The sequence below is a fragment of the Thunnus maccoyii genome, chromosome 16, assembly GCF_910596095.1.
Source record: "Thunnus maccoyii chromosome 16, fThuMac1.1, whole genome shotgun sequence".
Classification (NCBI taxonomy): Eukaryota; Metazoa; Chordata; class Actinopteri; order Scombriformes; family Scombridae; genus Thunnus; species Thunnus maccoyii.
Window position 1 is genome coordinate 14251273 of NC_056548.1, and position 12022 is coordinate 14263294.

The 12022-nt window shown below is 38.5% G+C and overlaps 1 protein-coding gene across 1 annotated transcript; it reads right to left on the reverse strand.

Moving 5' to 3' along the window:
- Positions 1 to 6820: 6820 nt before the first annotated feature.
- dio3a (iodothyronine deiodinase 3a) lies at positions 6821 to 8154 on the reverse strand. Its single transcript, XM_042388824.1, has one exon. The coding sequence runs from the start codon at positions 8085 to 8087 to the stop codon at positions 7302 to 7304; it is 786 nt and encodes a 261-aa protein (XP_042244758.1). The 5' UTR covers positions 8088 to 8154; the 3' UTR covers positions 6821 to 7301.
- Positions 8155 to 12022: the final 3868 nt, after the last annotated feature.

The window sequence follows — 12022 nt, forward strand, 5'->3', positions numbered from 1 at the left end:
TTGCCAAATTTGCCATACACTATGTTGTGAATTTGCCATATCAGAGTTAATGTGAAAATACATATTGTGAGTTTGTATAGTATATACATTTAATTATATATTACTACATGATGCCACACAGACAGCTGTGCTTTCAAATCCTGCATGTCATAACTCTACAGAACAGGATCATTGTAAAAAAAGGTGTAACTCAATGTACCTGGAGGTAATTTAATTTGCCAAATACCATCCAATGTTCTGTCTCTGTAGATGTTTCTCTTAGATGTCAGTTTAAAAAAAGGTAGATAGACGTACACTCCGTTATAAAGACACTGGTTATTTCACAGTTCCTTCAGAAATGCAAATTTTTGTCTCCATCGCCATCTATTTGTATCCGTGCTATGAATATTTTCCCCTCATTTATTGATCAGTCTCAAACTCATCTGCAGTTTCTCTTTTTCTTTTTTTTCTTCATTATATAATCCAACTTTGCTACCTACAGCCAGTATTGGAATTTCACAGGTAATCCACCTCGCTTCTCTGAGCCCTGAAATCAATCCTATACCATCTGTTATTGGTTTGTCTCATCATGCATAAGATGGCCACCCACACTTGATGAGAGCAACGTGATTTCATGAATACTGAATGTTTGGAAAACATACGTCTTGTTTTCCAGTAAAGATATAATTAAACATGTGGTTGTGTGGAAAACATCCAAATTCATTCACTGCTGAGATGAGGATTGCTTGATGTTTTAGAGTTCTTTTCTCCCTCTCACAATAAATCCCCTTCAGCCCTTGTTCATCTTGTAAGAAAATGCTGTTAATGTTCATTTATCATGATTCTTTGACAGGGAAATTATGTTGTGCTTATAACATCAAACAATTCCATTCCAAGCTGCGTATTACACCGTGAAATATAATGATTTATAAGTGGCATTTCTACCTGGGGGGCAGTAACTGTGAAGTATTTTATCAGTATGTGTTCCAGTCTGAGATTATTTGCAGTTGTGCTTTGGTCAGATAATGTTTTCTTGTCTATTCATTGTTTTTAATAAAATATATAAAAAGTGTCCACCTGACAAAGATGCTTGCAGTTCCTTTTATTTGATTTACTATCACCATTTAATTCTGACACTTCTGCTACCTGAAAATCACCACATTTATACTGAGTCTGTCTCTTTGAGCCGCTTTTGTCTTGCACAACCAGGTTAAGACCAGATCGGATTCTTGATCAGATATTTCATGGTATGAAATCTAACCGATACACATACCGTATACATCAACACCCATCTGTTCTGAAAACATGCAACATCTGCTCTACTGCTCTGTGATGATTAATAAATCTTTCCCCCAGAGCCAACTCACCGATTACCATCTGAGAGATAACAACAGCTCTTGTCAGCACTTCTCCATTGCCCCCTGAAGGCAGGCAAGTTTCAGATAACAGTCTGTGTCTCCACCTTGTGGTGCCAGTTATCTACACCACCGGGACTTGAGCTGCAGTAGTTCTCCACTATAAGCACCATCTCTACATAGTCAGCTTGTTGTTGTTTCATGTTTCTTCTATTGTAAATTGTGTAGTATTGCCTGGTGGTAATTAGTCAAAATCTAAGAGGGAAATACAAATGATCTCTTAAAAGGATAGTTTCACGTCTCTTTAAGTCTGTTTGAAAACAGTGGTCAGGTGCCCATATGAACACTGACACGTTTTTCTTGCTGTAATCATTCCTCCTGTTCATACTGACCATTAGAAGATCCATTCCTAATGCATTTACAATGTAAGCGATGGAGGACAAAATCTACAGTCCTGGTTTTGAGATTTGAGAAAAATCTGAAGATAGTATGAGGCTTCACCCATCTGAGTTAGTCAAATAAAGTGGATACCTTCCACAATTACAGTCTCTTCAGGGGACAGTGGTTTTTTGTTCAGCTGAAGTAGGATTGTAACAAAAAGAGGGAATTTGGCACTTGAAGACAGCAATTTGGGCCAAGAATGTGGCTTGTTGCCTTAAATTAATTTATTATGTGCTGATAATGCAATTTTATCTTTGTGGGAATCCCTTTACACACACACACACACACACACAAATCAATATCAAGTTGGCTAATAAATTAAATCCCCTAAATTTAAGTTGTATTCACTGCTCATGCATTACATCTTTAAAATGTTATCAGCTTTGCTTTAGGACTCATAAACACAGACATTTTCCCTCTCATCTTTGACACGGGAAATCTCAGCTGGGTGAAATCAGAATATTTTTTGAATATCCTGAAGTCAGCATGAGTGAGAGTCAGCTGTTTTGCTTTCCCATCAAGGGTTTTTCAACCTATAGGGAGCAGTGCAGTAGTAGTTTTCTGCCCTGTATTTCAGTCTTACATTTTAAGAGCAAACACAGCCCCTAAAAATGTATGAAAATCATGTAATCTAAAGTATGACCACAAGGTGTCATCCATTTAAAAGGAGACAGACAGCATATAAAACGCTAAAGTCAGGAATCCAGCATCAAATTATACACTTCATTACACTGAAAACACTGACTTTGACTATTTTCACATATTTGCAATTAACTAATACCAATATTCAACAACAAAAGTAAAAAAAAATAACCCTAATATACCTAAACACAACCTGGTTAGTATTATTTGATACCTACTCTCACCACCTACAACCACTTCATATCGAATGGTGCTCCTAATATTTTGTCCACTCCATTAACATACATGAGAGAGGCAAAATATTAGGAACACTTTTCAATATAATGCACTCCAGTACACCACCACCACCACCACCACCCACTACGACCTCAACAATAAACATAAAGTAGAATTATCACCTTTCTGACAATGTCAACAGAAACTGAAAATGTAGAAGCTTCGTTAAAGTAGAATTTATGGCAGAGCTGTTGTATTGGATTGTATTAGATTGCACAGGTGTACCTAATAAAGTTGCCGGTGAGTGTATATCATAATGAGAAACAATTATGTATGAAAACAACAATAAATTCACAGTAGCAGATGTTATTACCCACAAGTAATGTTTGCCAGTTTGTATTTCACTGCCTTTCTTCAGACGGACATTACAGGAGTCAAGGATGCCGGTCCCACATAACAGATCGTTTTCCACTTTGGTGCTGCAGCGTTTTTCAGTCTTTTATTTTTTTTTCTGCGTTATATCCAACCATTTCTCCCTCATACTAAACCTTGAAATGTCTGGCAGACTCCTGCTATGTTACTGCGTATCCCAGACCCGCTAGGAACAGCTTTAAAACTGTCTGACAGCCTGGCAGATCTGCATATCTGGTAGCAGTTATATAAGTGAAAGTGGTTAAAATGTTAAGTTATTTAATCAGCAGGGATTACAATCCTTCCAGGATGCTACAACTTGGCAGTAAATCTGACCACAGCTAATTCAGTAAGTACTTGTGAAAACGTTGTATTACCTAGGCTAATAAATGTTTCTGAATAAACCTTTATTTATAACAACACTGTTCATGACAATTACAGTTCTGTAATAGTGTCTGTATTACTGGAAAAATGTGTTAAAACTGGCCTCCTGAGTTTTGTTGCTCAGGAGGAAAGTGTTTTTATATCTAACAGTTTAAAGGAGATTTGGAACATGGTTATATGTTAACACATTGAACCTGAATCACATGCTGAAACCCTTTTGTGTGCGGGGGCCCAGGGTCCCCACCACCAGACATTCATTTGTGGAGTTATGACCCTGGGGAGAGAGGGGCCCTCACCTTCAAAGCTGACCAGAGAAGCTAAAAAAAAACAAAAAACACCTCAGCAGAGACATTCTGCTCCCTCCCAAGTCATAAAACAAAACAGAACAGCAAAAGTTAAATCTCTCCCGCTAGCCTGAGACCCTTAACCCTTTGTTCCCATCGGCCTCTCCGCTGACAGATGAGACTCAACATCCATGGAAAATCGCACATGGAAAGAATCCAGATTCAAAGAATTCCAGGCAGGGTTTCTTTTCAGGGGTGCAACACCGCAAGTTATATTTCATTTAGGCAGGTACCCCTCGGTCAGCTGTCAGCTCCACATAAATACTGTGTGTTTGTGTGCTAAATGGGTTCCAGATGAGCAGTAAAGTAAGGTCACTGTAAAACCCCTGCAGTCAGATATCGCCAGACGAGCTGCACATTCTCTGATGGCACTGGACTTATTCTCTTTTCTGTTACATTGACTCCCAACATTTTTTGGGTTGTGACCCTTTGAAATGAAGCAATGTCTACTTGTGACCCATTGCACATATGGGTTAAAGTTCTCAGGTACCATGCCTGATTTCAGGCATAGAGCCTTGCGTGATTTCAGACATATTATACTTAATTCAATACATTGTACACATTTCCTCCTGGACAACTTTTCAGGCACACAAATCTTTTCTTGCTTTAATCCCTGCATCTATGGCTTATGAACAAAACTGGCAGTTTTCCTCTTGCTTTATAATTTTAGAGGCCTGAGGGGGTAATTCACAAGAAAAAAGGAGGAATATATTGAATTTTGTGGTGCATGATTTGGTCAGCTTTCCTCTAGTTGTCTTGAATTGTATGCCTGCATCTAATAACTTTCATTATTGATAAATCAATTGATTATTTTTTTTTAGATTAATTGATAAATCCTTTAGTCTATAAATATTCAGAAAATAGAGACAGAGTTTGTCTAACACCCCCCCAAAGTCCAAAACGTATTTTATTTAGCAGCAAATCCACACATTTGAAAAGATGGAACCAGGATCATTTTGGGGTTTTTTGCATGATAATTGACTTAAACAATTAATTGATTATCAAAATTGTTGCTGTGGATTGATTAATCCATTAAAGGACCAACTGTTTGAGCTCTAGCCTTGTGATCCCTTAGATTTATCTTGTAATCCCTTTGCTTTATGGCACAGATATTAGATATGTCTTCACCGCAAAGAAACGCAACAAAAGTTCAAATTAAGGAAGTTGTTGACTTGTTCCTGCAAACCTGATGTGCCAGTGCCATAGCCCTTGTCTCGCTGTGTTGTTCAACAGCATCATATTACATACAGTATTTCCTCATATGTGAGTGCATGTGTCAAGGACTAATGTGAAGTAAAACAGTGAAGTAGTGGCTGCAGAAGTTGAGATTTCTACCTCTGGGACCACACACACTCACACACATACACACACTCCTGATATCCAAGGACTAGAAACTGCAAGGATATGATCTAGTTTGCTGCCACACCTTCAATCTTCAATCTGAAGACACAAAAGAATCCTGTTTTCCTGACCCATAACAAACACTTTCTCTAGTTTTGTTCAACTTCATTACAACCCCTAATTTCAAACAGTCCATGATATTTATAGCTGAAAAGCTGACTGGATTTGTTTAAAAGCTATGATTCATAGGCAGTGTTTTCTGGCAGAAGTCACCCACTTAATCAACAATGAGTATGCATGTGTTGTCACTACATTTGAAGGTCTAAACGCCTGTTGTGTTCTGTCTGCAGTGGTTAATGTTACAGTCGGCTCTATGCTGGAGGTAAGGCTCTATATTCCAGTTAGTTGACTATGAATAATGGCACTGTGGACGTTTGACATGCAGGGAAACATCTGACAAGATGTTGCTCCATACGCAGGTTATGTCAGCGTTTTTATGTGGTTTCCAGAGTCATCACTATCTGAAGCTCCCCGTTGTGTCTTCATGGCGTCGAATCTGGAGCCTATGAAGGGATTTTCCTTTACTTCTAGATCGTGTGAGTCACTTTCCAGGAAAAGAAATGCACGCAGCTTTCGGCATGCTGATTTACATGCTGATTTTCATGGTATTTAATGTATGTTTTCAGATATGCTGAATGCTCGTGGGAGTGATAATTCAACGTTAAATCACTAAAGAGCTTTTCAGTGTGGTGGTTAGTTTCGTGGGGGAATTCTTTATAATGCCTGCAATCCCAACACAGATTTTCTGCTCTGGCATTGGTGCACTAAGCCTTGAAAACATTGTGTGTTTAGACCCTTATATAGATGGTGGATATATCACTCAGCATAATAGGATCAAGTGTGATTATCCTCATTTAATTGTAATAGGTCAAAGGCTTAAGAAGGGGCCGTGGAAAATAAAGCACGGCTTCTCTGCCGCAGTATTAACCAAATACCCATCGCTAGGATCTATACAGTTTTAAAGGCACTAATTAGACACAATACAGTTCATCCTGACTGCAGAGACTGAACATGTTTGCAGGACACATAATGTTTTAAGAGAAAGGGAGCGTTTAATGGAGTTAAATGGACTGTTGAAAAATCTTTCAAGTTTAGGAAAATTGAGTAAAATTAAAGAGTCTGACCAAATGGGGCAATGCTGTTGAAAAAAAAAAATGTTGCTCTTCACCATGGGAATAAGTCAATTGAGAATCTTCAATAATCTCTGCTTGAAATGATATAATAGTTTCATTACTGTTTTTAAATACTTTTTGTATTGGGGAGATCTTGTTCTTCATTTTCCAGATGATTTCATATTTTCTGCGTCTCTACTCCAACTTGAATGACTGCACCTCACATTTCCAGAGGAATCCATGCAGAGGTCTGGTTTGCCTTACTGTGCAGGAAATTGAGCATTTATCCCTTTGTCTTCTTACTGTAAGAGAGCAAATTACTGTAAAATCTATACAAAGCGTGCTGTTATTACAAAAAAAGAGGAAAAAAAAAACAAAAACACCACACCAGCTCCCCACCATAAATGCAAACATACATGATGGAAATCACACTATAAAAGTATTCTGGCCTGCAAAGAAGAAGTAGATCAAAGCATTTTATTGTATGAAAAATATATCCATAAAACGGAACAATATTTACAGAACAGTTGCGCCATGCTGAGCAGAGAGCAACACCTTCACTGTGATCTTCAGTATGAAATACATCAGTATCGGTTCTCTGGATTCAAACCGTTTCAAAACCGAACTTCACAACAATACTGAGGAGCACAGAGATGCGCACTGCTCACCACCCTGACTGATTCCTTACAGGCGCATTTACACAAGAATAAAGCAATAAAAACAAAACTTTTGACAAATGTTAATACTTTTGTTCACAAACAAAAAAAAGAGAGGTCCAAACAGACTAACCTTTGTGATGCTAACAGGATGTATAAATGCCCAATATTAAAAGGAAGGAGACTACTGCAGTACATCCTACAATGGTGAACAAATTACTTTGATCCAACCATATAAAAAATAAATACAACCATTATTGACAGAGAAATGCATCTAACTGAAGTTATAATACTGAGAATGTGCAGAATTTTTGTATGACTTTTATTTTTAACAGCAACTCTAAAAGGATCAAAATTAATCTACACATTAATGACTAGTTTATTGGGTTTTACCAGCCTTTCTCTGTATTGATCCAGCCAGTCTCTGAGCTCTGAGATCCGATACCCCTCAGGTCCTCTGCCACCCTGGTAAACTATCTTTCCCTCCTGCAGTATATAAAGTCTGTCGAAATAAGCTCCGTACGCAGCGTTGGAGGAGTTTTCCATGCTGTCGACCACAACGAGGCAGCCGGGAACCTCCAGATGCATCAGCTGCGCAGCTTTCAGTCGGTCCTCCAGGCACCGGTGCTTGGGAATCTGGTAGGGCGCGTCAGTGCTCATCCAGCCGTCGGAGGGGTGTGCTTCCTCGATGTACAAAACTATAGAGTCTGCTATGTCTGCATTCTGCTGCACAACTCCCTGGAAAGCCTTCAGACGCGCCATGAACGGTGGTCAGGTGCAGCTGCCAAAGTTGAGGATGAGCGGTCTCTTGTCCTTTGCGTAATCGAGGATGCGACTGCGCCGCTGATCCTCCAGCTGAACCACTTCGGTGTTGGGCGCTCTGTGTCCGAGATGCGCTGCTTTCAGAAAGTCCAGTTTATGACCGTGCCAGACTGCCTTAAGGGACTCAAAGCTGAAGAGACGATTGGAGTCCGATATGCACAGAGGAGGGTCGATGGCATCGCCCTCCTGCTCCTTCATCCTGAAGAAAACCCTTTTCCTTATGCATAAAAAGTCCAGCAGCCAAAACATGACAGCTGCCACCAGAAAACGGGGCAGCAGGACGAGACAAACTATTGCATTTTTAATAGCCTTAACAATATTCATTATCACTTAAATGACAACCCGAGTGGTTTTGCGCTGTGCCACGATCTTGTGGGTTGAAGTTGGGTTACTTGCAACTCCCCCCCCTTTTTATAGCACCGGCAGATTTGAATGAATCACACCCCGCCTACAAACCGGGGCCGAGGCCTCACATGGTGGGGATTACCTTCTGTCAACTCCACGGCTTTGAGTCACAGCCAAAAGCTAAGGGTGCAGGAAAGAGTGCGCCGCAGCAGTGCGTTATTTGGAGAGAGTCGGTCATACTCTTATCACACTGTTAAAATCAAATTCAAATGCTCGTGATATATGATGAGTAAGATCATTTACACGCTCTATGCTGTGTGGTAACAGCCTGAAGTTGATGCTGCTGCTGCAGACTTCATATTTCAGCTGCAATTCACCGACAATGACTCATTTTTCTGGTGTAAATCTCAGCAGATTATCGGAACGGTCTGTTTACACTGCCCCTATCAGCCCATATGGACTAATGTTATCTTACATTATTAGATATCAGTAACTGAGGAGTTAAATTTCCAGGGAATTTAATGTGTTATAGCCTATTTAATACTTTATCTGTCACATATACATGTAAATACTGTATAATAAATCAGAATTTGACTCTGTAGTCAGGTATAGCGTTGGAGATGGAGGGGTGATGGAACACCATTAATGCCCCATACAAAAGCTCTAAGACTTACTTTATTTATTTATTTATTGGAAAACCTGAATTGAGAAAAGGATGAATTCAAAATAGTGAGTCACAATATTGAGATAAGAAGTCTGACATCTGTGTTAAAAAGAGAATTTTGATAGAAGGTGAACTCTGAGGAAAAAACCCTCAATTAAATAAATAAATTTAAAGATATTAATACACTTAGGGGTTGAGTCATTATTCACTGAATATTTCTCTTTTTTGTGTGGAAAAGTCATATTTCTAAAATTTGGGAAACACTATTTTTTTCCCCCTCAGAATTGTGACTCCTTTTGCTTTCAGCTTTTATATTAATCTCAGCGCTTGTTTTATCCTCTTCCCCAGGAGCTCTACTATATCAACTAAAGTAACATAAAATAATACCCTCAAAACACCATCTATCAATACCACCAAAACACACACACACACACACAAACACTAGCTCCCTGTCTGTTGGGGTGAGGGGGACACATACTCTCGGGCTCATATTGCACTGAAACCCCTCCGGCTATGAATCACAATCAGGAGTCACCTCATATGTATTTTTGGGATCCAAAGAAAAACAGCATCATCTTCTGCTGTGGTCAGAAATCTCCTAGATTTATTTTTTCTGTAAAGGATTATTTTAAATGTGTCCTGGCTAATATCTGAAGGCTCATAAAACCTTAAAGAATGTTGAAAACCGTCTCTGTTGGTTGCTGGTGAGGTGTTTGAAGAGCTGCCCTCTTTAAACACCATCATTCCTCTCAAAATACTTTCCTAAGAACTAGTCAGACTGTTCAAAAACAAAAATTTTTTTATCTGCACCCTCTGACCTTTTGCCCAGTGCCACTTTTAAATTTCCCTTTGTATTTTACAATATATTATATAAGGATTTTAAAAGTAATGGTCAGACTTCAGGGAGATTTCCATGACACCCATCAGTATATTATTCATTCTGTTCAACATGTTAGCATAAGTATAGGTATTGTGCTTGTATCCAGCTGATGTCATGATGTAGCATGCTGGCTAACAGGAAGTATCGACTGTTTTGTTTTATAGCGTCTGCCATTAGAGATAAACAGGATGATCAGTTTAATGTGTTAGTTAAACTGCAACAATTAGTCTATTAATCCATTAGTTGATCAACAGGTAATTAATCACCAACTATTTAATGACTGATTAATCATTTTGAGTCACTTTTTAAGAAAAATACTAAAATTATCTGGTTCCAGCTTTTTAAATGTGAATATCTTTTAGTTTCTTTAGTCTTCTGTGATAGCAAACTGATTACCTTTGGGTTGCGGGCTGTTGGTGAGGATGAAACAAGACAATTTAGATTGCATCTTGGGATTTGGGACACAGTGATCAGCGTTTTCTGACATTTTAAAGACTAAAATGTCAGAAATTCAATTAATCAAGAAAATAATGAATTGAAATGAAAGTAATTATTAGTTCCAAACTGGTCGACATGAGAGATAACTGCCACAGCTCTATTTACAAAATGCAGTTTGAAGGCTGTAAAAGTTTTTACTGATGGGAATTCATTGAAAACAGTGAACAGTAAGCATGATAGCTTGTTGTTTTCTGATGAAAATATTCAAATTCACTATATAGAGTTTAGGTCTAACAAACTAGGGATAACTGACTGGGCTCTTGGCATTCCCTCGATCAAATCAATGTTTAATAGTTGCAAAGCTGACGGACACAAACCAGAAGGGCATACCAACAACAAAACGAGATGTTGGGAGTTGGACTGTTGATTTCACAGAGAAAGTCACAGCAGGCAGTTGGATTATTTGTCAAGAGAAAGAAGAATGAGTCACACAAATAACAAGATTAGGCAAACCTGGTGCAGACTGCAAATGAACGCTATGATATCACATCTGTTATACACCCGCTGAACACAGACTCCAATTTATTCAGTTTGTCAACATCATCACCAACTTTACAAAGATTTATCTACGGCAGATATTTTATTGGTATGATCTAAAGGCAATGAAATCAATGCCCGTGATTACATTCACTCGATCATTTTATATCACAATATCATTAATGTTATGATACATTTTCTGGAAAATCAAGTAAGAAATTGTTAATGCATAAAATAAGCTGTTTTTGGCTAATCCTGCAACTTAAACTTCTGACAAATCAACATACTTGTACATACATTGATGCAAAAATTATGCTTAGTGATATGACTTAAAATATGAGTTATTGATCATTTTTACCCACAATGCCCTAATGCACCCAGAGATATACTACAATAAAACAAATGGTATGGCAAAATCTCTGACAGTAGACACATTTATATCATCCTACTGTAAGCCTATATATTATCATAAACATTTTCTTTTTGCACTTCTTTTTTCTTCATTTTTCTGCCTCCCTGCCTGTCTGACCTTGTCTCATTCTGCATTCTTGGATCAAGTGAAAACAATCTTAAAACAATGTAAGCAGTGGCTACCTCAAGGATTTTGTATGAATTCCTATCAATGCATATATGCTGCAGTCAGTCTAAACTTTCTCACTGCAGCAGTTCCAGACTCACGCTCCACTACGAGAACCAGGAAACACTTAAGAAACTCTAGAAGGCGAAATCAGCGACAAACCGCCCACAGAAATAAACACAATTTCACAAGCGAAATGTATAACAAGGCCACCGACTCATTTCCAGAGGAAAAGCTACTGTAAAGGCATTCTCTCGCTGCAGTATTGAATAGTAAAGAAAATTTTACACACATTCTTGTCCGGCGTCCGCTGCACGCTTCAGCTTGTGCATATGAGTCTCAACAGACTGCGAAAAACAGCAACTGAACCAGAAAACAGAGCTGTCATACTTTATACACTGGGTAGTCTTTATGGTGGCTGTCTTAAATCAAGAGAGACACTAGAGAAAGACTAAAGAATAAGAATGTGAGATGATAAAACCAGCCTTTTATTGTTAATGCCTGACTTGAGATAACAGATGTGCTGCTCGTGCATCTTTCTCAGGTCCTGTTGGAGTCATTTTTATTTGACTCGAAATGTTTTTGGAAGTTTCGGCTTTAATGTGGGCACTTACGGTACAGCTGGTCCTCCTCACACATCACAGTGGTGGTAATCTTAATCTGAGTCATTTTTACTTCTGCTGTTTGTCACCATCTTCAAGAGTTTTTATCTCTCCTCTGATTCAGATGTTCTTAAGCCATTGGTGCGCCTCGGATGATTTTTGCACGAGAAACCGTTCCAGCTTTTAGCAGAAATTGTTTCCAAATATTACTCAACG